The 27234-nt window shown below is 43.3% G+C and overlaps 1 protein-coding gene across 6 annotated transcripts in view; it reads left to right on the forward strand.

Moving 5' to 3' along the window:
• The window catches only part of LOC115468918, a 191050-nt gene that overhangs the window by 121118 nt on the left and 42698 nt on the right, over positions 1-27234 (forward strand). For 5 of the 6 annotated variants that reach the window (XM_030201069.1, XM_030201068.1, XM_030201071.1 and 2 more), the window contains one exon: positions 24335-24643. The exons of the other annotated variant lie outside the window; for it this stretch is intronic. In XM_030201069.1, the coding sequence (XP_030056929.1) occupies positions 24335-24643 (309 nt within the window). The remainder of the gene's footprint in view (positions 1-24334; positions 24644-27234) is intronic. 6 annotated transcript variants of the gene reach the window in all.

Raw genomic sequence — 27234 nt, forward strand, 5'->3', positions numbered from 1 at the left:
CCTAATAATACCCAACATTCTATTCGCTTTCCTAGCTGCAGCAGCACACTGAGCAGAAGGTTTCAGTGTATTATCGACGACGACACCCAGATCCCTTTCTTAGTCCGTAACTCCTAATGTGGAACCTTGCATGACATAGCTATAATTCAGGTTCCTCTTTCCCACATGCATCACCTTGCACTTGCTCACATTAAACGTCATCTGCCATTTAGCTGCCCAGTCTCGTAAGGTCCTTCTGTAATTTTTCACAATCCTTTCGCAAGTTAACGACTTTGAATAACTTTGTGTCATCAGCAAATTTAATTACCTCGCTGGTTACTCCCATCGCTAAATCATTTATAAATATATTAAAAAGCAGCGGTCCTAGCACAGACCCCTGAGGAACCCCACTAACTACCCTTCTCCATTGTGAATACTGCCCATTTAACCCCACTCTCTGTTTCCTATCCTTCAACTAGTTTTTAATACACAATAGGACATTTCTTCCTATCCCATGACCCTCCAATTTCCTCTGTAGCCTTTCATGAGGTATGTTGTCAAATGCCTTTTGAAAATCCAGATACCCGATATCAACCGGCTCCCCTATGTCCACGTAGTAACATAGTAGATGATGGCAGAAAAAGACCTACATGGTCCATCTAGTCTGCCCAACAAGATAAACTCATATGTGTATACCTTACCTTGATTTGTACCTGCCTTTTTCAGGGCACAGACCGTACAAGTCTGCCTAGCAGTATTTCCCGCCTCCCAACCACCAGTCCCGCCTCCCATCACCGGCTCTGGCACAGACCGTATAAGTCTGCCCTCCACTATCCTCGCCTCCCAACCACCAACCTCTCTTCCCCCACCTGCTCCTAATGTTGAACCTTGCATTATGTAGCTATAGTTTGGGTTCCTCTTTCCCACATGCATCACTTTGCATGTGGTTTAGGTAAATTTGATACAGTATCTCCATTTTATGAAAAACTCCACTGGTTGCCAGTGGAAGCAAGAGTCCTTTTTAAGCTTTGCTGCTTTGTCCATAAGATACAACAAAGAGTGGCCCCTAGCTATATGTATCCCATGTTGAATATACTGACTTCCAGGTGTGGAACTCAAAAACAATTTAAAATTTATCATTCTCTTTTTATAGGGGCTCAAGTTTCAAGAAATATTTTACAGCTGTATTCTCATATCAAGCCTCTCAAATATGGAATTCTTTGCCAACTCTAGTGAAATCTCAGTTACATTACATATCCTTTCACAAACTTTTAAAAGACAAATTTATTTAGAAAATATGTGCTTTATAATTAATTGTTGATGCTATGTTTTTCTTTATATTAATCCAACTATTATATTGTGAGCTCCCAGTTGTAATTTCAAATTGTAATCCACTCTGAACCTAAAATAGGTTATTGAGGTGAATATAACATTAACATAAATGTCATCTGCCATTTGGATGCCTACAATCCTCTAGCGATTTATCAATTTTGAATAACTTTGTGTCATCAGCAAATTTAATTACCTCATTTGTTATTCCCGTCTCTAGATTATTTTTAAATATGTTAAAAAGCAGCAGTACAATTTAACCCTACTCTCTATACTCTGTCCTTTAACCAGTTTTTAATCCACAATAGGATATTACCTCTTATCTAACTACTTTCTAATTTTTATGAGGTACTTTGTCAAATGCCTTTAGAAAATCCAGATACACAATATCAACTGCCTCCTTCTTATATAACAGACCTAGTAGTATTGTTTCAAGACTGCTTCTTCTAAATATAGCACCCAGAATCAGTTCCTTTTACAATTTCCTAGATATAACCAAGTTAAAATCAGTTAAACATTTTTCCCTATCATTACACTATCAAATGGCTACAATTTGGAATTCTTTACCTCTATTATTGGAGATTCTGCTGACACTATTTGAATTTTAGAAAAAAAACCTGGACTATTTTTTCACAGAACTGATCTTATGTCTTCAGATTCCGATTAATTGAATTGCATACGACTTCTGTATTGAGAGAATCATTGTATAGTAATCTATATCATCTATCTGTATTATAATTTCCAGACATTTTGATCTGTTTAGTTTGATCTGCCCTGAACTGAGTAGGTAGTGGCAGAATACAAGACATGATGTAACATAACCTTTATCCACATGTTTATGCATCCCTTCAGAGAAATTATAGTCTCTTCCAGCTAGCAAGTATTAGAACTTTTTTCCTTTCCTAACAGTGTGCTGAGCTCCCCCTCCCCCACCCCATTCCACCTGGTCTTTCTGCAGACATTTTAATTGCTTAGGAGGAGCTAAACTGAGCAGCCTGGTGGTGGTCTTCCTTATCTCCTGGCTGAAGGAAACTCACACAGCTAAGACTTGTGCTGGCTAAACTCCTGGTTATCCCTACCCTTTGGCTGTGTTTTCTCTGGGCATCTCTCCCTTCTTTCCTTGTCTATCATTGTCACTGCATTTATATCTTTCCTAAAAAGAAAAAAAAAACCCTCTTGGCTCTGCAAATAGTGTGCTCTTTTTCAATCTGCTCTGCATATAGTGTGCTCTGACTATTTAATCTGGTCTGCATATAGTGTGCTCTGACTGTTGTGATTTGATTGTTGTTTCTAACTGGTTTATTGATATCTGTAAATCTGAAAAGTAGATTTCAGATTTCAAAACTGCTAGCAAGTATTAGTACTTTTTTTCCTTTCCTGGAGATTGTTTTAAAACCTAACACATTCCACAGGTTTTAAACTTTAAGCCCCCCCCCCCCACCCCAAGACTGACACTTCCTAAATAACTTTCCTAACTATTCTACTTAATACAAATTAACTCCACCCAAATTACAACTGCTTCTGATTGCCTATGTATGGCTGAGGAGTAAAGTTAATCTTGCACACTATTAACCCCATCATAGCATACCTGTTCTTTCCCATTCCAACAAATCAGGATGACTTTTATTCTCTGTAATAATTGTGGTGTTTCAGTTTCAAGGCCAATTATCTGGAGACTTAAGGCTTGTCCTGTCTGTCATCAGCTTGCTAGTTTAAAACAGGAGCTCAGTAAGGTAAAACAGGAATTAGATGCACTTAAAGCAGCTTCTAAGACTACACAAAACCATACAGCACAGAATCAAGCCAAATTCACACCACTGCCTCCAAGGATAAAACCACCTAGAAATAGATGGTTCACAGTAGGCTCAGGCAGACTTCAATATGTGACACAGAGGCATCCGCCCTCACAAGTGTTGCCCCTACAGAATTATTTTGCTCCATTACAGCATGGTGATGATCCTGAAAATAGAACTGAGGCAGAAGAGAAAGAAATGAATTTGGAACAAAAGAATATGAAGGTACCCAAAGAGAAAAGACAACCCCAAATCACAAATGTTGAAGCACATACCCGGAAATGTACATGGAAAGCGATGGCCACAAATGCTGGCAGTCTAAGCAATAAAGTTCATGACCTTCAAGCCCTGATGTTGGAGGCAGACTCAGACACCGTTGCAATCACGGAGACTTGGCCAAATGGTTCTTTACTCCTTCAAAGAATTGAAGTAAATTGGTCAGACAAGATTTCCCCACAGAAAAGCCGTGCTGACTTGGTCTCAGTAATCCATGTCCTTGGATGAGCTCTGTAATTTTGTTTTTGATAATAGCCTCTACCATTTTCCCCAGCACTGACGTCAGACTCACCGGTCTATAATCTCCCGCATCTCCCCTGGAACCTTTTTTAAAAATCGGCGTTATATGATGTATAAATCTGACTTTGGACATTTTGCGGAAAATGTCCAAAATCCAGTAGCAAACATAAAGGGCCATTTGATAGACATTATTGTGCTCAGTGCACCTATCTTTTTGGATCATTTTTGAAAAAAAAAAAGTCCAAGTGAAAAACACACAAAATCAAGCCATTGGGATATAGAAGGAGCCAGCATTCTTAGTAGACTGATCACAAAGATATCCCAGCAGTAGGTTTTTGGTGGGTTTTACAGGGCTCCACACGTTCCATCACAAGTGTAACAGAGTGCCTAGATTCCCTTCTCTACAGTCCTCTGCACTGCCCACTTGCTGCTCTAATAGGACTGGTCATAACATCTGAAGCTCTCATAGAAACTGGTATGTAATGTTTCTTTCACATCTTTGGGGGGGTGGGGGGTGGGAGGGGGTCAGCGACCACTGGGAGAGTAATAGGGATCATGCCTTAATCCCTCCAGTGGGGCACCTTTTTGTGACTCAGTCTTTATTAAAACAGGTCTAGCCAAAACATCCAGCGTTTAGTCCTGGACGTGTTTGCTTTGTTCCATTATGGTTGAAAATGTCTAAGGGTTAGGAATGCCCAGATCCTGCCTCCAACATGCCCCTGACACTCCCACTTATGATTTGGATGCACTTTAGACAAACTGCATAGAAAAATGTCGTACAATGGGATTCAAAAATAGTGATTTGGACGTTTTGGGAAAAAAAATCTATCCAAATGCTACTTTGTGCCACTTTTTCTGTTTCAAAAATGAGCCCCATAGTAAAGTATGGGGCTTTTTAAGCTTAAATCCCTTAATCTCTTTGGTACTGTCTAATTGTGGGGCTTCTGATATTTTTTGATGCATCACAGTACTGATTGGCTTCAATATAGTCTAGGTACATTGCCATTATCAAAAAGCAATACTGTCTTTCACAAGTGATCCAAATAATACTAAGTACATATTTCAAGAAAAGTAGGAAAAAGACATCAGTCGCTCAGTGCCTGCCCTATTAGGGATTTCCACTGGGCAAGCCTTGTCATCAGTCTTAAAAAACCTCCTTAAGTCTTTTCTTCATAATGCTTTTTGATTCTTTCATTTAATTCTTATATACCTTTTGTATTTTTCATATGTATATACAACTTCTATAAGTTGCAAACATAAGGACACTTATCTGGGAAAGCACCAAGTCAAATCGGTCCACTCTACAGAGCACCAGTGTTTCACATGCTGCTTCTTCAGGAGCATTGCTAAGACTGCTTTAACTTCCTCTTAAATATGTCCTTCCAGGCAGAGCTTTCGCTGTTCTCCCAGCTTAGCTAATGTGGCTTTTAAATTCATCGATTTAATCCAAAATAGTGTCAACATGGGCTTCCCATTCAGACATTATTATACCACTAGCATGTGCAATTTTAACACAGTTCACATTTGATGCAATGAGACCTAAGTACTAACAACTGGGGTTAACAGTAAAATAGCACATCTTAATGGGACATTAACAACCCCCTCATAGATGGGTAGTTATTAAGGTGTGATTCGCCCACTAGTGCACATTAAATGACAATAATTATTTTACTGTAACACACATTAATAATAGTTATGGTGGGCTACATAGTAATAAGATGCAAAGTATGCAAAACATCTCATTACTATGTAAATTGAATAACATGGCTTGCATTTATTTATTTATTTCATTTATACCCCGCACTTTCCCACACATTGCAGGCTCAATGCGGCTTACATAGTAAATACAATTACAGAGTTGTAAATTTGCCCCTTCCTCTCCGAGCACACCACCCGTACTCTCATCCACTCTCTCATTACCTCTCGCCTTGACTACTGCAACCTACTCTTCACCGGCCTCCCACTTAGCCATCTATCCCCCCTTCAATCCATTCAGAACTCTGCCGCACGTCTTATCTTCCGCCTTAACCGATATACTCATATCACCCCTCTCCTCAAGTCACTTCACTGGCTTCTGATCAGATACCGAATACAGTTCAAGCTTCTCCTACTCACCTACAAATGCACTCGATCTGCAGCCCCTCCTTACCTCTCTACCCTCATCTCCCCTTACGTCCCTACCCGTAACCTCCGCTCTCAAGACAAATCCCTCCTTTCAGTACCCTTCTCCACCACCGCCAACTCTAGGCTTCGCCCTTTCTGCCTCGCCTCTCCCCATGCTTGGAACAAACTCCCTGAGCCCATACGCCAGGCCCCCTCCCTACCCATCTTCAAATCATTGCTCAAAGCCCACCTCTTCAATGTCGCCTTCGGCACCTAATCACTACATCTCTTCTCAGGAAATCTCATCTACCCCAACTTGACATTTCGTCCTTTAGATTGTAAGCTCTTCTGAGCAGGGACCGTCCTTATTCATTAATTTGTTCAGCGCTGCGTAACCCTAGTAGCGCTCTAGAAATGTTAAGTAGTAGTAGTAGTAGTAATGTAAGTACATAAGTAATGCCACACTGGGAAAAGACCAAGGGTTCATCGAGCCCAGCATCCTATCCACGACAGCGGCCAATCCAGGCCAAGGGCACCAGGCAAGCTTCCCAAACGTACAAACATTCTATATATGTTATTCCTGGAATTGTGGATTTTTTCCAAGTCCATTTAGTAGTGGTTTATGGACTTGTTCTTTAGGAAACCGTCTAACCCCTTTTTAAACTCTGCTAAGCTAACCGCCTTCACCACGTTCTCCGGCAACGAATTCCAGAGTTTAATTATGTGTTGGGTGAAGAAAACTTTTCTCCGATTTGTTTTAAATTTACTACACTGTAGTTTCATCGCATGCCCCCTAGTCCTGGTATTTTTGGAAAGTGTGAACAGACGCTTCACATCCACCTGTTCCACTCCACTCATTATTTTATATACCTCTATCATATCTCCCCTCAGCCGTCTCTTCTCCAAGCTAAAAAGCCCTAGCCTCCTTAGTCTTTCTTCATAGGGAAGTTGTCCCATCCCCGCTATCATTTTAGTCGCCTTTCGCTGCACCTTTTCCAATTCTACTATATCTTTCTTGATATACGGTGACCAGAATTGAACACAATACTCAAGGTGTGGTTGCACCATGGAGCGATACAACGGCATTATAACATCCTCACACCTGTTTTCCATACCTTTCCTAATAATACCCAACATTCTATTCGCTTTCCTAGCCGCTGCAGCACACTGAGCAGAAGGTTTCAGTGTATTATCGACGACGACACCCAGATCCCTTTTCTTGGTCCGTAACTCCTAACGTGGAGCCTTGCATGACATAGCTATAATTGGGGTTCTTTTTTCCCACATACATCACCTTGCACTTGCTCACATTAAATGCCATTTGCCATCTAACCGCCCAGTCTCCCAGTCTCATAAGGTCCTTCTGTAATTTTTCATAATCCTGTCGCGAGTTAACGACTTTGAATAACTTTGTGTCATCAGCAAATTTAATTACCTCGCTAGTTACTCCCATCTCTAAATCATTTATAAATATATTAAAAAGCAGCAGTCCAGGAGGGTCACGTGACGGACTGAGGAAGGAAGTCGTGTCTTCCATCTCTCCGGGGCTCCCCCTCCGCCTTCGCACTCCTAATGGCTATTTAATGCAGCGAATCTGACCCAAAACCCGCATTCTAGCTTGGAACAGGCCATGGATCATTTTGTGACTCGAGAAACAAGAGCGACGCCCAGTAGAGCAGCAAAAAAAGGTGCAGATAAACAGCGTGGACCGGGAGACTCCAAGATGGCGTCGGGCGCGTCCCTGGACCCTCCTCCGCAGTTCTACCTGCTGCAGCTACAACAAATAACGGACGTGGTAAAGTCCGCACTTGACCCACAACTCACCAAACTCTCAGAACAACTAGCAGGAGTTGAAACGTTGTTGGGGAAACAATGTGTCACACGGGGGAGCTGGAGGTACGGGTGTCCGATTTGGAGGACTCGGCTACGGGCAGAGACGGCCTAATAAAGGACCTGCAGAACTCGCTGAAACTACAGGCGCAGCACTTGGACGATTTAGAAATCCAATCTCGGAGGTCTAACCTGCGCCTGATCGGCATCCCTGAGTCGGTGTCGGACCGTTCGCTGCCCACACAGCTGGAGTGTTGGCTAAAGCTGGAATTCGCCCTATCCGACAGTGTTGGGCCCCTGTGCTTGGAGAGAGCACACAGACTGGGATGAAAGGCCAATGCTGGCAACAGACCTCAGGCAGTAATAATCAAGGTCCATAATTTCCTCCACAAGGAAGAAATATTGAGAGGAGCACGGACAAAATGGGACACCTTAACTTTTGATGGCATGGGAGTCAAAATGTTCCAGGATTATTCTGTTGCTTTGCAGGCGCGCAGGAAGGCTTTTGGTCCACTGTGTCGGCACCTGGCCGGGAAAAACCAGAGGTTTATGTTGCTTTACCCGGCCCAGCTGAAAGTCCTAATGGAGGGTGGATGGAAGACGTTCCACTCCCCAGAAGAAGCTTGGAACCTGTTACAGGATGCGCCACCACTAAGCCCCGGACAGAATGGCTGATGGGCGCCCCGTTCGCTCAGAAGAGTTCAGAAATGGTTGGTGGAGGCGCCAAAACAGGCCTTGAGCGAGAACAACTTCAGCACTCTGCGGTTGGGTAACTTTACAGTTATGTGACATTTTTTGCAGGGCATATGTAAGAGAGGTTTGAATGGTTGTGGTTACATGGGGCTGATGTTGGACGGCGTGGAGGTTTGGGGGGGGACCCCTTATCATTACGTGATCTGCACCCTCCGAGCAGCAGATGCTGCGGAAGGAGATTGGCTAAGGGGGGAGCAGAGGGGGGAGAGAGGTGGGGAGAGGAGAGGGGGGATGGGGGGGCAAGTGGGGGGATTAGAAAAAGTAAGGATATGAATGAAGATGGAGCACATGGGAGATTAGAAAGAATGGTGAGGGGAATACAGGAGACCAAAGTCTGGGTTGGGATACTCCTGGGGGAGGCTGGGCTCCCGGAGTATTATAGAGATCGAAGGGGCTGGCTATTAGAGACCTTAACAATAAAAGATGAAGGGTAAAACAGATTTGAAAATTTTGTCCTGGAATGTGACGGGGATCACGTCCCCAATCAAGCACTATAAGATCTTGTCAGAGTTTAGGGCGCATGAAGCTGCCATTGCTTGTCTTCAAGAGACAACACGCTCGGATAGTGAACATGCGAAATTGTGCCAGCAGTGGGTGGGAGAATGTTATTATTCATCTTCAGGGAACCGTAGAAGCGGGGTGGTTGTCCTCCTGAAAAAGGGCCTACCCTGTCAAACCAAATTGGTGCATAGAGACTCCGATGGGCGAGTGGTGCTGCTCCACTTAAACTACCAGGGGAAAAAATGTTATCTATGCGCAGTTTATGGGCCAAACACTTATTCCCCTTCCTTTTTCAAACACTTGGCTGCACTGGACCTGCAATATACAGATGCCCCGTGGGTGTGGGCGGGGGATTTCAACCAAGTAATGGATCCAGCTTTGGACAGGTCCTCTCCTCGTGCAGTAGCAGCGTTGAGTGGCGGGAGGGGCCTGCCAGCTTTATGTAAATCCCTGCAGTTGGTTGACCCATGGCGATTGCTGCACTCTGAGACTCGGGATTATACCCATCAGTCCAAGGTCCACCAATCGTGGTCACGGATTGATTATATCTTGTTGACACACTCATGGTTTTTTAGAGTACACAAAGCGTTTATAGGCCCTACAGAGATTTCCGATCACTCCCTGATAGGGATAGAATTGAATCTATGCGCCAGAGGGACTGCTGCCGGTTACTGGTGATTTCCCTTGCACTTGTACCAAGACCGACAATTCATAGATCACGTTAAAGCCCGCTGGCAGTTTTATGTTGATACAAATGTGCAGTCTTGCACGTCGCCAACCTTATTTTGGGAAGCCTCCAAGGCGGTTCTCCGCAGAGAGATAATTGCATTTATGAGTGCACGAACAAAGCGGCTGGCGGCAGGCATTTTGAGGTTAGAGTTGGCCTATAGGGCTGCAAAGAGATCACACATAGCTAATGCAACTAGAGAAAACCAGGAGAAAGTGGCGTCTGCCTTGGCGGCGCTGAATTCGATGATTCATGAGAAATACAAGGGGTTATTATTTTCTAGGCACTTAAACTTTCAGAGATTTGGTAACAAGGCGGGAAGATTACTGGCGCAGGTAGCGAGAGCAAAAACATCGCGAAAATATATCTCCCATATTAAGTTAAACAATGGGTCCTGACTGTCTCAGCCTGAAGAGATAGCAAAGGCATTTAAAGACTATTTTCAGGGAGTTTATTCTAAGACTGGGGAAACCCAGGACTCTTTGATAGAAGATTACTTAGAAGATGCGGGTATGCCGCGCTTGGAACAAAGAGTAAAAGAGCAACTGTCCCTTCCTATCAGAGCGCAAGAACTTCAAAGGGCCATAAAGTCCCTTCCACTTCGGTCAGCCCCTAGTCCCGATGGGTTCTCTAGTGAGTACTATAAAATATTAGGCCAGGAGATAGTGGGGCCCCTTGTTTCATACTATGATGTAGTGGTGGGGTGTGATTTTTTCTCCCCGGGAGAAAACAAAGCTTTAATCACTCTCATCCCGAAGCCAGGAAAACCCCAGGATCAAGTAGAATCTTACAGGCCAATATCGTTGCTCAACATCGACATCAAGATTTTGGCAAGGGTACTGGCTGATAGATTAGCGCAACATTTGTCGTCCTTAATTGGCGAATACCATGTTGGCTTTGTTAGAGGTCGCCAGGCTACGGTAAATGTGCAAAAGGTTCTTTTGTCTATAGCACACAGCCATAACACCAAAGATCAGCTGTTATTGGTGAGTCTAGATGCTGAAAAAGCATTCGATAAGGTGCAGTGGAGTTACCTTTTCAAAGTGCTGCACTGGGTTGGATTGGGGGGCTGCTTTGTGGAGGTGGTTGCTGCTCTGTATTCCAACCCCTCTGCACGCATAGTGATGAATGGGACTCAGTCTACAGCATTTCAGTTGCAGAGGGGAACCAGGCAGGGTTGCCCTCTATCCCCGCTGCTGTTCTTACTGTACCTGGAACCCCTCCTATACACAATCATGAGGGACCCAGATGTCGTGGGGATTACCATGCCTGCACAGGAGGTCAAGGTACATTTGCTGACGATATCCTTTTGACCCTGACACGCCCTGAAATATTGGTGCAGCATCTGCAGCATCTGTTGGAAACCTTAGACGAATTTAGCTTCCTCACAGGGTTTTCCTTAAATTTTCAAAAATCGGATAAATTGGATTTAAAGGGGATAAATATGGTGATGTCGTCAGTGTAGATGAAGGGATTGAGTCCATGTTTGGCTAGCAACCTAGCTAGGGGAATCATCATGAGGTTGAAAAGTATCGGGGAAAGCGGAGATCCTTGTGGTACCCCGCATTCAGATGACCATGGGGATGATATGTTTGTAGTCCCCTTGACTTGGTAAGATCTTGTGGTAAATAAGCTTTTTATCCAGTTTATGATGTTGTCACCAATCCCAAGTTTGTCCAGAAATTTAGTTAGGATAATATGATCAACCATGTCAAAAGCGCTGGATAAGTCAAATTGTAGGAGAAGGATATGGTTTCCAATTGCTATTTCTTGTTTGAATTTGGATATTAAGGTAAGAAGGACCGTTTCAGTACTATGAGCCGAACAGAAGCCCGACTGCGATTTGTGCAGGATGGAGAATTTCTGAATATATTCGTTAAGTTGCAGGGTCACTCTGTTTTCCATCAATTTTCTGATTAGAGGGATGGAGGCAATTGGACGGTAATTGGTAATATCATTTGCTGTTTTTTTTGTTTTTTGGTATAGGTGTAAGTAAAATATTGCCATGTCTGGTGGGGAAGGAGCCTCATTGGAGTAGGAAGTTTAAATGGGTGGTGAGATCAGAGATAAAGCATGTAGGGGCGTCTTTCAAAAGACAGTTGGGACAAGGGTCAAGTTGGCAATAAGACCTGGACAGCTTAGAGATGGTTTTGGTGATTTCTTCTGTGGTAAGGGGGGTAAACTTAGTCCAATATCGGTCAGCTGGTACTTCATCAAATCCAGGGTCCAGTTCATCAAGAAAGGTGTCGACAGTGAGATTGTCTTGAGAAATCAATTTACGAAGATTAATTATTTTGTCATTGAAGTATTTAGCTAACTGGTCAGCAGAAGGAACTGGTCAGCAGAAGGGCGGTTTGAAGATGATGTTGTTATTGGGTCTATATTAAGAAGAGTTTTTATAATTTGAAATTGTTTTTTGGTATCTGCACCAGAGATTGTAATTTTTTGTGTATAATAGTCTCTTTTGGCGCGTTTAATGGCGTATTTGTATTTTCTTTATGATTGTTTCCAAGCATTAAAGTTAATGCTATCCTTTGAATTTGCTCCATGCTTTTTCAAATTTTCTGGTTTGTGACTTCAAGGTTTTGAATGAGTTGTTAAACCACGGTGAAGGGTTACGTTTGCGTAAAGTCTTGGAGTGCAGAGGTGCAATTTCATCCAAAATCATTTTGCATCTGTTGTCCCATATAGTAAGGAAGAGGTCTGAGTTAGGTTGTATCGACCAGTTATCAGCATAGATGTGTTGCCAGAAATTATTATTATCAATCTGACCTCTAGTGAAGATCGTTATAGGGTCATGTGATTTGGACTGGCCCTTTTTACGCCATTGTAAGGTTAGGAAAGCTTTGTAATGGTCAGACCAAGGTATAGGAAACCAATCAATATTGGATATAAGGAAGTTAAGGTTGGTAAAGAATTTATAAGAAATAACATCTAGTGAGTGACCCTTGATGTGAGTAGGTTGTGATGGAGGTAGGACAAGGTCACATAGGTCATGGAGATCCATACATTCTCGGGTGTGGACAGACTTGGAATCTTCTAGATGTAGGTTTAGATCACCTAGTAAGATTATATTAGGATTGTTAATGCATGAGTTGGATATAAAGTCCATGAAGGTAGAGTGGTTGTGAGTCCAGTTACAAGGGGGTCTGTAAAATAAAATGCAAGTTAGGTGATCGCATAGTGTGGGGCAGTGGAGTTTCATTGAAGCAATTTCAAGTTGCAGGGTAGAGCTTTCTGAGATGGGTTCAGATGAGAAGTTGGATTTCTGAATTAATGCTATGCCTCCTCCAATTTTTTCTTTTCTAGACCAGTGTAGGATTTTGTAGCCAGGAGGGCAAAGGTCAAGTATGATGGGATCTTTAGAGTCACAGATCCCATGTTTCTGTGATGAAGAGTAGGTCTAGATTGTCAGACTTAATCCAGTCAGTGATAATTTCAGCTTTATTGACTGCTGATCTTGCATTAATATATCCCAATGGACGGGTAGGTAAGGATCAGTTGTATGAGATGACGGGTGAATATTTATAATTTGTCTAGTTTTTTGTACTTTGGTTTTAGTTGTTTTGAGCTTTTTTGATGGTATAGTGTTTGTTAAGTTATCTTCTGTTTTTGTTGAGACAGCAACTGTTTTTAGTGATGATTGGTTGAGTGTTGAAGGGTTTTTATGGTTGTTATCAGTTCGTGATGATGTAATTATCTTGGTTGTCCTTTTGTGGTTGTGCAGAACTGGTATGATGTTGATATCCGAAGGTGGGGCTTTGAATGTTGCATGGATAAGAGCAAGTGAATGAATAACGATTAGAATTTTTAGGAAAATCATTTTGGTGAACAGAATTAGTGATTAGTTGAGGAATGCAGTAGATTAATAACAGGACTACCTGAAGAATAGCATCACCTAAACACAGCTATCTGCATAAAGTATATAGCAGTTTTAGATAAGCACAATCATCATCATTACAATTTAGACTCCAAGATGAAGACAGTTTTAGATGTGCACAATCATCAGCATTACAATTCAAACTCCAAGATGAAGACAGTGCCTTATAATATCAATTAACTTTCCTGGTGAGGGTTAGTACTAGTGACACAACTAAAGGTCACTAAGAGGGGCATAATCGAACGTCTCTGTTTGGGCGGCGGCGCAACAGCTGGCCGGAACCCGATAATAAGGTTTAGCCCGGCCAAATGCCAGAGTTCGCCGGGTTTCAGATTGCCGGTTTTGTTTTTCAGCGATAATGGAAAAAAATGCCAGCCATCTCAAACCCAGCAAAATCCAAGGCATTTGGTCATGGGAGGAGCCAGCATTTGTAGTGCACTGGTCCCCCTGACATGCCAGGTCACCAACCGGGCACCCTAGGGGGCACTTCTAAAAATTAAAAAAAAAAAAAAACACAAATAGCTCCCAGGTGCATAGCTCCCTTACCTTGGGTGCTGAGCCCCCCAACCCACTCCCCACAACTCTACACCATTAACATAGCCCTTATGGGTGAAGGGGGGCACCTACATGTGGGTACAGTGGGTTTTGGGGGGGGGGGGGGTTGGAGGGCTGAACACTTAGCACCACAAGTGTAACAGGTAGGGGGGGATGGACCTGGGTCTGCCTGCCTGAAGTGCACTGCACCCATTAAAAACTGTTCCAGGGACCTGCATACTGCTGTCAGGGACCTGGGTATGACATTTGAGACTGGCATACAGGCTGGTTAAAAAAAGGTTTTTATTTTTATTTTTTTACTGTGGGAGGGGATTGGTGACCACTGGGGGGCTACGGGGAGGTCATCCCGCATTCCCTCCAGTGGTCATCTGGTGAGTTGGGGCACCTATTTGAGGCTTGGTCATGAAAATAAAAGGATCAAGTAAACCCGGTGAAATACTGATTATCGCCGCTTTTGTTTTCCATTATCCGCGAAAGCCGGCAATCTGGTAGCCACGGCCATGCCCGCCCATGTCCTGCCTTCGCTACGCCGCTGACACGCCCCCTTGAACTTTCGCCGGTGCGGCAACGGGAAAGCGGCAATGGTGTCAAAAAAGCCGCTTTCGATTATACCAATTTCGCCGCTTTTGAGAGATCGCCGGCCATCTCCCGATTTATGTCGGAAGATAGCCGGCGATCACTTTCGAAAATAAGCCTGTAATGGTGTTATGAAATGCAGTAAATTGATAGCAGGACTGCCTAGGGATAGCATCAGCTAAACACAGTTGTCTGCAATTAAATCATATAACAGTTTTAGATATACACAATCAGCAGTATTCGAATTCAGACTCCAAGTTGAAGACAGTACTATGTAAAACCGATTAACACTCCTGATGAGGGCTAGTACTAGTGATACATCTAAAAGTTAATCTATATATCTTTTTCAGTAAAGATTTGCCTTAAAATTGAGGAAGCAAGACAGATAGGTAATAAAGCAAGATCTATGTTAACAATTTCTTGATTAGGATACTAGCTAGAGTTCATGCCGTTGGCAGAAGGGGAGCAAGCTATTAATGTTATTATCCTTGGAAAGAACAGTAGAAATTGGAGTGTACTTGAAGCTGTGCTTTTATCTAAGATGGTTGCCACGAGGCCGCAACGTGGTACTCAAAAAAACGGTTGCCATCTAGTTCTAATGAACCCTCAGCAAAGCATAAACACCATTGCATTGAAAATCATAATTGACTTTTTTTCTGGAGAAATAATGCCAGTTAAAAGCCAGGAGTATTGGGTGGCAAAGCCACGGGTCTGGTACTCCTAGGCTGCTTAAAGGGGTTGGACATTTGCTTTCCCCTCATACCCCAGATACTCCCTTGCCTTTACAAATCCTCATGGTCTAGTGGAGGAGCGATCCCCAGTTACTCCTTCCCCTGTGGCATTGGCTTCAAAATGGCACTTCAGCTTGCCCGTAGCGATAGTACTGCACAGGGAAAACTACCTGCACTACCTGTTGAATCAAACTGAATTGTTTTATCAGACTGTGTCATTGCTGACCACACCCAGAGAACATTTTTTTATTACAGCTGACTCACTGTGAGGTAATCACTGCACAGCAGGAGGTGGGTTGGGCTCTGAATAGGGAGACACAGATCACAACTTTGTTTGTAGCATTCCATGTGCTGGATCTGAACCAAAATACTACTAAGTGATTTCTGATTATTTTATTCTAATTTCTCAAACATCTGTGTACAGGTTTAGCTATCTGATATATCTATTCTCTTGAATTTATTGCTTACTAGTAAAAAAGGCCCGTTTCTGACACAAATGAAACGGGCACTAGCAAGGTTTGAGAGAATGTGTGTGAGAGTGAGTGTGTGAGAGAGAGTGAATGTGGAAGTGTGTGACACAGAGAGTGAGTCTGGGTGCGAGTGTGTGTGTGAGAATAAGAGTGTGTGCAAGTGCGTATGTGAGTCACAGTGAGTGTGAGAGAGTTTGTGCTTCACACAGATACAGTGTGTGTGAGACAGAGAGAGTGTGGGAGAGTATGTGTGCGATACACAGACTCTCTGTGAGACTGAGAGAGTGTATGAGACCGAGAGAGTGTGTGAGAGTGGCTGAGGCCCCTCCTCCCTCTCTGGTCTGAGGACCCCCCTGGCCCCTTCCCCCTCTGAGGGCTCAGGACTGCCCCTCCCCCTCTGAGGGCTGAGGCCCACCCCTCTCCGTCCCCCTCTCTGGGCTGAGGACCGCCCCTCTCCATCCCCCTCTCAGGGCTTAGGACCGCCCCTCCCCCTCTGAGGGCTTAGGACCCTGTTCCCCCCCACCCCCCCATCTGTGGTCTGAGGGCCCCGTTCCCCCCCCCCCCCCCTGTGCAGAAGCAGGCTTATGAGTTCACTGAATAAGAACCAAAGTCATCTTACTGTTTGTTTTTGGGTTTTCCAGCCTTTTCTGCGTTTTTCTTCACCTTCTGTTTCAGTGCTTTAGGTTTAGCCGGGCTGTTACCAACTTTTTTGTGTTTAAGCGCTTTCCGTTTTGTGGGGCTTTTTGTTTTGTTTTTTTGTAGGGGCTGCTGACGGTTTCTTGCCTGTCTTCAGCCTCTCTGTAAGTCCCGGCAATGCCGCTTGAAGCAAGGGGTTTTTTTCCTCCACGTCGTAGCCCGACGCCGCCAGAGCCTTCTTCAGGGCAGCCAGGGACATAGCGCTGCGCTCGTGACTTGCGTGCTTTCGCCGCTGCAGCCAACGTCTTCACGTTTTTGTTGGCCGCACTTGGAGCCAGCGCCATCGCCAAGTGTCTGCCACTGCCAGTACAGAGCCCCGCAAAAATGCAGCATGCGCCCGAGATCCTGTGAGATAAAAGAAAGCGGTGACGTGTGGTGTGAAGCTTGCTCCTTAAATGTTTGGAGGGGGCGTGCGGCGGCATTGCAGAGCGAAGTAAGTTTTTTGTTTGTTTGTTTTTTCCTTACCCACCCTCAATGTCATGACGGTTTGACGCGAGAGCGGGGCGGGTGAGCGATGTGATTGGGTGAGTGTCAGTGCTCCGCCCTCGACGTCATCACGTTGTGATGCGAGGGCGGGGCAGACACTCATGGGATCTACACAACTACAAATTGTAACTTTGGAGGCTTCATTAGAATGTTGGAGGTGCGTTTTATATAGAGAGATTGCTTAATTTAGTTGTCCTGTGAATCTGTATTGTGGTGCACTTCTCTGTCTTCTAAACCTGCCCCCCCCCCCTAAAAAAAGACAACAACAAAACTTTCCCTTCCTGCCTAGCTCTGATAGTAGAGAGAATAGGTTTTTCTAACTGTTTCTTGTCCTACACCCTGCTAACTCTTGCTGTAGCATTCTAACATTGTGGACAGGTTCTGCCAGTCCAAGGCAAAAAAAAAAAAAAGCACAGCCTTAGTCTTCCAATTGGTTATAAATTTGCAATTTACAGTGGGAATATTTAGATTTATTTATTTATTTATTGCATTTGTATCCCACATTTTCCCACCCATTTGCAGGCTCAATGTGGCTTACATAGTCTTGTTATGGTTTTGCCATTCCAGGATATTAGATATGATTAGTGATGTAAAAGTGTTAAGTAGGGAAAGAAGAAAAGGTTTAGGTGGATAAATAAAGAGATTAAAGAAATTAGACTGTCGTAGCTGGGCGAGTTGGCGAGGTGATTTAGTAGGTTATGGGTTTTCTTTGTAAGCCTTGTTGAAGTGGTTTAGTAAGGTTCAGAGTTTTCTTTGTAAGCCTTGTTGAAGAGATGTGTCTTCAGAGATTTTTGAAAGTTGGTTATTTCTTCGATGGTTTTCAAGGTAGTAGGTAATGCATTCCACAACTGCGTGCTCATGTAAGAGAAGGTAGTTGCATGCATCAGCTTGTATTTTAGTCCTTTGCAGCTGGGGAAGTGTAGATTCAGAAATTTGCGTGATCTTTTGGCATTTCTGGGCGGCAAGTCCACGAGGTTTAACATATAGGTTGGGGCATCTGCGTGGATGATTTTGTGAACAATCGTGCAGACCTTGAACGTGATGCGTTCCTTAAGTAGTTTCTCTCTTAGGGGTTTTGCACTTTCATATTTAGTTTTTCCAAATATGAGTCTGGCGGCGGTATTTTGGGCTGTTTGAAGTTTTTTGATGTTCTGTTCTTTGCATCCAGTGTACAGTGCATTGCAGTAGTCCAGGTGACTCAGTACCATTGATTGTACCAGGGAACGGAAGACGTATCTCGGGAAGAAAGGTTTTACTCTTTTGAGTTTCCACATGGATTGGAACATCTTTTTCGTCGTGTTCTTCACGTGGGCATCGAGTGTGAGGTTTCGATCAATGGTAACTCCAAGAATTTTCAGATTTTGTGAGATGGGAAGGCAACAGTATGTTATGGTTATGGTGGTGAAGTTGTTTGTTTTATGTTGTGATGTGAGTACAAGACATTGTGTTTTTTCTGCGTTGAGTTTTAGCTGGAATGCATCCGCCCAGGAGTGCATGATTTGGAGGCTTTTGTTGATCTTGTTGGTGATTTCATTTAGGTTGTGTTTAAACTGGATATAAATCGTGACATCATCTGCATATATATATAAGGGTTGAGGTTTTGATTGGCTAGTAATTTGACTAAAGGTATCATCATTAGGTTGAAGAGGGTTGGTGAAATGGGGGATCCTTGGGGGACTCCACATTCAGGTGTCCATGGTTCTGATATGTCTGTCTTCGTTGTTACTTGGTATGATCTTGTGGTCAGGAATCCTCTGAACCATTTGAGAACTGTGCCTCCTATTCCAAAGTATTCTAGTATTCTAGGTGGTGGGAGGCAGGGCTGGTGGTTGGGAGGTGGGGATAGTGCTGAGCAGACTTATACGGTCTGTGCCAGAACCGGTGGTGGGAGGCGGGGCTGGTGGTTGGGAGGTAGGGGATAGTGCTGGGCAGACTTATACGGTCTGTGCCCTGAAAAAGACAGGTACAAATCAAGGTACGGTATACACAAAAAATGGCACATGTGAGTTTATCTTGTTGGGCAGCCTGCCTGCCTGAAGTGCACTGCACCCATTAAAAACTGTTCCAGGGACCTGCATACTGCTGTCAGGGACCTGGGTATGACATTTGGACTGGCATACAGGCTGGTTAAAAAAAGGTTTTTATTTTTATTTTTTTACTGTGGGAGGGGATTGGTGACCACTGGGGGGCTACGGGGAGGTCATCCCGCATTCCCTCCAGTGGTCATCTGGTGAGTTGGGGCACCTATTTGAGGCTTGGTCATGAAAATAAAAGGATCAAGTAAACCCGGTGAAATACTGATTATCGCCGCTTTTGTTTTCCATTATCCGCGAAAACCGGCAATCTGGTAGCCACGGCTATGCCCGCCCATGTCCTGCCTTCGCTACGCCGCTGACACGCCCCCTTGAACTTTCGCCAAACAAATCTTTTCTAGAGTCGGGAACTAGAGGACATGAAATGAGGTTGAAGGGGAGCAGACTCAAGAAAAATGTCAGGCAGTATTTTTTCACAGAGAGAGTGGTGGATACTTGGAGTGCCCTCCTGCGGGAGGTGGTGGAGATGAAAACTGTAACGGAATTCAAAAATGCGTGGGATAAATATAAAGGAATCCTGTTCAGAAGGAACGGAATCTCAGAAGCTTAGTGGAGATTGGGTGGCAGCACCAGTGGTTGGGAGGCAGGGCTAGTGCTGGGCAGACTTCTATGGTCTATGCCCCGAAAATGGGAAGGATAAATCAAGGTCAGGTATACATATAAAGTAGCTCATATGAGTTTATCTTGTTGGGCAGACTGTTTTTTTCAATTATGGGTCAAAGATGTCCAAGTGTTAGGCATGCCCAAGTCCCGCCTCACTACACCTCCAACACGCCACCTTGAAATTTGTACGTCCTTGCGATAGACTGCAGTTGGAGACGCCCAAAACTGGGTTTCGAATATACCGATTTGGACGTCTCTGGGAGAAGGACGTCCAGCTTCAGATTTATGTTGAAAGATGGGCGTCCTCTTTCGAAAATGAGCCCAATAGTAACACAGTAGATGATGGCAGATAAAGACCTGCTTCTGTGCCACATAGTCTGCCTTAGCCTATTGTGAACCATCTATTCTTGGTTGGTTTTATCCTTTGAGGCAATGGTGAGGAGTTGGTATGATTCTGTGCAGTCATAGAAGCTGCTTTAAGTGCATTCAATTCCTGCTTTAGTTTACTGAGCTCCTGTTTTAAACTAGCAAGCTGAAGACAGATAGGCCAAGCCTTAAGTCTGCAGATGGTTTGCCTTGGAACTAAATCACCACAATTATTACAGAGAATAAAAGTCATCTTGATTGGTTGAAATGGGTATGAACAGGTGTACTATGATAGCATTAACAGCCTGCAAGATTGCCTCTGTATGACTGAGGAGTAAAATTAATGATTTTTGGCTTGACTATATATGACTGGAAAACCATAGGGTGGGTGGAACTATAAGTCTCAGTGAGTCAGAAAGTTGTATCAAAAAATGTTCTCTGGGTGTGGCCAGCAATGATACAGTCTGATAAAACAATTTCAGTTTGATTCAACAATCAAATTCCACTAGAATATAACTTTCCTTTTTTTTTTTTGCACGAGTCCCAATCAGGATTTAGGTCAAATCACAGCATCGAAACTGTTCTAGTGTCTGCAATGAACTCGTTCAAACAAGCAATTGCAACCGGCAACAACATACTCCTCCTACAATTCGACATGTCCAGTGCCTTCGACATGGTCAATCACAGAATACTATTATATATAGTAACATAGTAGACAGTGTTTATGAACAACTTGAAAAAGATGCTAGGCTGTATAGAGAGAGGTGTAACCAGCAGAAGAAAGGAGGTTTTGATGCCCCTGTACAAGTCGTTGGTGAGGCCTCACTTGGAGTATTGTATTCAGTTTTGAAGGCCGTGTCTTGCTAAGGATGTAAAAAGAATTGAGGCGGTGCAAAGAAAAGCTACAAAATGGTATGGGATTTGTGTTACAATACATATAAGGAGAGACTTGCTGACCTGAACATGTATACCCTGGAGGAAAGGAGAAACAGGGGTGATATGATACAGATGTTCAAATATTTGAAAGGTATTAATCTGCAAACAAATCTTTTCTAGAGTCGGGAACTAGAGGACATGAAATGAGGTTGAAGGGGAGCAGACTCAAGAAAAATGTCAGGCAGTATTTTTTCACAGAGAGAGTGGTGGATACTTGGAGTGCCCTCCTGCGGGAGGTGGTGGAGATGAAAACTGTAACGGAATTCAAAAATGCGTGGGATAAACATAAAGGAATCCTGTTCAGAAGGAACGGAATCTCAGAAGCTTAGTGGAGATTGGGTGGCAGCACCAGTGGTTGGGAGGCAGGGCTAGTGCTGGGCAGACTTCTATGGTCTATGCCCCGAAAATGGGAAGGATAAATCAAGGTCAGGTATACATATAAAGTAGCTCATATGAGTTTATCTTGTTGGGCAGACTGGATGGACCGTACAGGTCTTTATCTGCCATCATCTACTGTGTTACTATTGGGCTCATTTTCGAAAGAGGACGCCCATCTTTCAACATAAATCTGAAGCTGGACGTCCTTCTCCCAGAGACGTCCAAATCGGTATATTCGAAACCCAGTTTTGGGCGTCTCCAACTGCAGTCTATCGCAAGGACGTACAAATTTCAAGGTGGCGTGTTGGAGGCGTAGTGAAGGCGGGACTTGGGCATGCCTAACACTTGGACATCTTTGACCCATAATTGAAAAAAACAAGGACGTCCCTGACGAACACTTGGACGTTTTCACTATGGTAGTGGTGTACAGTTGTGGGTAGTGGGTTTTGGGGGGGGGGGTTGGGGGGCTCAGCACACAAGGTAAGGGAGCTATGTTCCTGAGAGCAATTTATGAAGTCCACTGCAGTGCCTCCTAGGGTGCCCGGTTGGTGACCTGGCATGTCAGGGGGAGCAGTGCACTACAAATGCTGGCTCCTCCCACGACCAAATGGCTTGCATTTTTGACATGGACGTCTTTGGTTTCGAAAATCGCCGAAAATCAGAAACATCCATGCCTAGGGACGTCCAAATCTAGGGAAGGCGAAATTTAAGGATTTGGACATCCCTGACGGTATTTTCGAAACGAAAGATGGACGTCCATCATGGTTCGATAATACGGGTTTTCCTATCCCTGGATTTGGACGTTTTGCAAATGCCCCTCCACATCTACTGATCCCAACAAGACTTAGAATTACTTGGGGAGGTAACTTTTCTTTCCTATAGGGAAACAGGCCAGTTTAGTTCAGTTGAACTCTAAGGGGTCCTTTTACAAAGGCGCACTGAAAAATGGCTTGTGGTAGTGTAGGTTGGGGTTTTGGGGGCGCGCTGATCCATTTTTTAGTGCGCCTGTAAAAAAGGCCTTTTTTTGCCGAAAAAGAATGTGCATCAAAATCAAAATTGCCGCTCGTCCATTTTGGGTCTGAGACCTTCCTGCCAGCCATTGACGTAGCGGTAAAGAAGCGTCAAATGCCTACGCGCGTCAAATGCCACTAATAAAAATTCTTTTCAGGTGTGCGTAGCGGATGTGGGCCAAATTTGAAACTAGGGCCTCGTGGTAACCGGGCGGTTACTCCAATTTGACGCGCGTTCAGTGCACGTAGGCACCTACGCGGCTTAGTAAAAGGTTATCTTTGAACATTTTGAAAACTGATAGAATTGAAAAATGAACTTGCAGAACTATTGTTAGTAATATGTAATTTATCTTTAAAATCAAGCATGGTACCGGAAGATTGGAGGGTGGCCAACGTAACGCTGATTTTCAAAAAGGGTTCCAGAGGTGATCTGGGAAATTATAGACCAATGAGCCTGACATTGATGCTGGGCAAAATGGTAGAGACTATTAAAAAGAACAAAATTACAGAACATATATATAAGCATGGATTATTGAGACAAAGCCAATTTGGATTTAGTGAAGGGAAATCTTAACTCACCAATCTACTACATTTCTTTGAAGGGGTAAACAAACATGTGGATAAAGGTGAGCCAGTTGATATTGTGTATCTGGACTTTCAAAAGCCATTTGACAAAGTAGCTCATGAATGACTCCTGAGGAAATTAGAGAGTCATTGGGTAGAAGGTATTAACCTATTGTGGATTAAAAACTGGTTACAAGAAGACAGAGAATGGGGTTAAATGGTAAGTATTCTCAATGGGGAAAGGTAGATAGTGGGGTTCCCCAGGGGTCTGTGCTGGGACCGCTGCTTTTAAGCATATTTTTAAAAGATCTAGAGATGGGAATAACTGTTTTTAAATCGTAAGAGGATTGTGAAAAATTGCAAGAGGACCTTAGAAGACGGGGAGGCTAGGCATCCAAATGGCAGATGACATTTAATGTGAGCAAGTGCAAAGTGCCTCGCCTCACCCTATGCTTGGAACAACCTTCCTGAACCCTTACGCCAAGCCCCCTCCCTGCCCGTCTTCAAGTCTTTGCTTAAAGCCCACCTCTTCAATGCTGCGTTCGGCACCTAACCCTTACCGTTCAGTGAATTCAGACTGCCCCAATTTGTCTGCCCCTATCGGACCGACCGTTCACTTGTCTATTAGATTGTAAGCTCTTTGAGCAGGGACTGTCTCTCTTTGTTAAATTGTACAGCGCTGCGTAACCCTAGTAGCGCTCTAGAAATGTTAAGTAGTAGTAGTAGTAGTGTTGCATGTGGGAAAGAGGAACCCAAATTATAGCTATGTAATACAAGGTTCCACATTAGGATTCACCGCCTAGGAAAAGGATCTAGGTGTCATTATTGATCATAAGTTGAAAAGATGGCTATAAAATAATGAGTGGAATGGAATGGGTAGACGTGAATCACTTGTTTACTCTTTTCAAAAATACTAGACTAGGAGACATTGAAACTATTTAGTAAATTTAAAACGAATCAAAGAAAATGTTTCTTCACTCAACTTGTAGTTAAACTCTGGAATTCATTGCCATAGAATGTGGTAAAAGCAGTTAGCTTAGCAGGGCTTAAAAAGGTTTGGGTAACTTTCTAAAAGAAAGTCCATAAGTCATCATTAAGATGGATTTGGGAAAAAATTGCTTATTTCTAGGATAAGCAGCATAAAATCTACTCTTTTGGGATCTTGCTAGGTACTTGTAACCTGGATTGGCCACTGTTGGAAACAAGATACTGGGCTTGATGGACTTTCGGTCTATCCCAGTGTGTCAACACTTATGTACTTATGTTCTGCCATTGGCATTATGAAGTGTTCACATGTCTCCTAAATTTAGAGTTTAATTTTGTGTTTTCTCCAGTAAGCTTGATTACTGTGTAATTGTCTTTATCAATGGGCATGCCCTGAATGATATTTGAGGGATTGTTTTGATGTGAAAGGGATTGAATATTTTATCCCCATTATACATTTTTTCTTCTCTTTCAGGACTCCCCAATTTTTTACCCTTTTGTCTGGATCCACTACAGCCAGTGTATGGGCAGCCATTAGCTCTGAAATGCTCAGTTGAGGGCTTTGACAGCAAGGAATTTGAAGTCTCATGGGTGCAAGATGGAGAAGAATTAACCAAGGGAGTCCAAAATAGTGGACCCTTCAACACACCAGTTGGATATAAAATAGAAAGTGTCTTAAACATCATGGTGACAGCAAGAAACTTTGAAAAAGAAATCATTTTTAAAGTGCATAATAATTGTACAAAACAAACCTTCCAGCATCGACTAATGTTGCCTCTATCAGGTACATCCAGTTGCTTAATAGTTTGCTTTCAGTACCCAGCATTTTCCCATTTTCAGTCGGAATCATACAATTAAATCCTAGGGTCTTTAGAGCTGCCACACTTGTAGATTATCTGGCCCTCAACCAGTGGTAGAGCTCTGTCACCATGATTTTTGTTTTCTGTGATTCAATTGACTTTCCATTCATGATTTATGATTAGTCTACATAAGTACATAAGTATTGCCATACTGGGAAAGACCAAAGGTCCATCAAGCCCAGCATCCTGTTTCCAACAATGGCCAATCCAGGTTACAAATACCTGGCAGGATTCCAAAAATGTACAAAACATTTTATACTGCTTACCCCAGAAATAGTGGATTTCCCCCAAGTCCATTTAATAATGGTCTATTGGCTTTTCCTTTAGGAAGCCGTCCAAACCTTTTTTAAACTCCACTAAGCTAACCGCCTTTACCACATTCTCTGGCAATGAATTCCAGAGTTTAATTACACGTTTTCCAGAGTTTAATTACACGTTGAGCGAAGAAAAATTTTCTCCGATTCATTTTAAATTTACTACATTATAGCTTCATTGCATGCCCCCTAGTCCTAGTATTTTTGGAAAGCATAAACAGACGCTTCAAATCTACCCGTTCAACTCCACTTATTATTTTATAGACCTCTATCATATCTCCCCTCAGCCTCCTTTTCTCCTAGCTGAAGAGCCCTAGCCATTTTAGCCTTTCCTCATAGGGACGTCGTCTCATCCCCTTTATCATTTTCGTCGCCCTTCTCTGCACCTTTTCTAATTCCACAATATCTTTTATAAGATGCGGCAATCAGAACTGAACACAATATTCGAGGTGCGGTCACACCATGGAGCGATACATAACATACATACATAGTAAGTGACGGCAGAAAAAGACCTGTAAGGTCCATCCAGTCTGCCCAACAAGATAAACAGGTGGTCTCCCCAGTCTCATTCCCTGGAAGCCGGAATTTGCTCTGAGGCCCAGCTTGGGGCACAAAGGCATTTTTGCTTTTCATTCCTTTCCTAATAATACCTAACATTCTATTTGCTTCCTTAGCCGCCACTGCACACTGAGCAGAAGGTTTCAACGTATCATCAACGACAACACCTAGATCCCTTTCTTGGTCCGTGACTCCTAATGTGGAACCTTGCATGACATAGCTATAATTCGGGTTCCTCTTTCCCACAGACATCACTTTGCACTTGCTCACATTAAATGTCATCTGCCATTTAGACGCCCAGTCTCCCAGTCTCATAAGGTCCTCTTGTAATTTTTCACAATCCTCCTGCGAATTAACGACTTTGAATAACTTTGTGTCATCAGCAAATTTAATTACCTCACTAGTTACTCCCATCTCTAGGTCATTTATAAATATGTTAAAAAGCAGCGGTCCCAGCATAGACCCCTGGGGAACCCCACTAACTACACTTCTCCATTGAGAATAATGACCATTTAACCCTACTGTCTGTTTTCTATCTTTTAACCAGTTTTTAATCCACAGTAGAACACTACCTCCTATCCCATGACTCTCCAATTTCCTCTGGAGTCTTTCATGAGGTACTTTGTCAAACGCCTTCTGAAAATCCAGATACACAATATGAACCAGCTCACCTTTATCCACATGTTTCTTCACCCCTTCAAAAAAAATATAGTAGATTGGTGAGGCAAGATTTCTCTTCACTAAATCCATGTTGACTTTGTCTCATTACGCCATGCTTTTGAATATGCTCTGTAATTTTGTTCTTAATAATAGTCTCTACCATTTTGCCCGATACTAACGTCAGACTCACCGGTCTATAATTTCCCGGATCTCCTTTGGATCCTTTTTTAAAAATCAGCGTTACATTAGACACCCTCCAGTCTTCCGGTACCACGCTCGATTTTAAGGATAAATTACATATTTCTAACAGTAGATCCACAAGCTCATTTTTCAGTTCTATCAGTATTCTGGGATGAATACCATCCGGTTCAGGAGATTTGCTATTCTTCAGTTTGTATAACTGCCCCATTACATCCTCCAGGTTTAAAGAGAATTCATTAAGTTTCTCAGACTCGTAAGCTTTGAATACCATTTCTGGCACCGGTATCCCACCCAAATCTTCCTCGGTGAAGACCGAAGCAAAGAATTCATTTAATCTCTCCGCTACGGCTTTGTGTTCTCTGATCGCCCCTTTTACTCCTCGGTCATCTAGCGGTCCAACCGATTCTTTTGCCGGCTTCCTGCTTTTAATGTACCTAAAAAAAGTTTTGCCTCCAACGCAATCTTTTTTTCGAAGTCCCTCTTAGCCATCGTTATCAGCACTTTGCATTTGACTTGACATTCCTTATGCTGTTTCTTATTATTTTCAGTCGGTTCCTTCTTCCATTTTCTGAAGGATTTTCTTTTAGCTCTTATAGCTTCCCTCACCTCACTTTTTAACCACACCGGCTATCGTTTGGTCTTCCGTCCTCCTGTTTTTAATACGCAGAATATATTTGGCCTGGGCTTCCAGGATAGTGTTTTTGAACAGCATCCATGCCTGATGTAAATTTTTGACCCTCGCAGTCGCTCCTCTAAGTTTTTTTTTCACCGTTCTTCTCATT

This window comes from Microcaecilia unicolor, chromosome 4 (assembly GCF_901765095.1).
Source record: "Microcaecilia unicolor chromosome 4, aMicUni1.1, whole genome shotgun sequence".
NCBI lineage: Eukaryota > Metazoa > Chordata > Amphibia > Gymnophiona > Siphonopidae > Microcaecilia > Microcaecilia unicolor.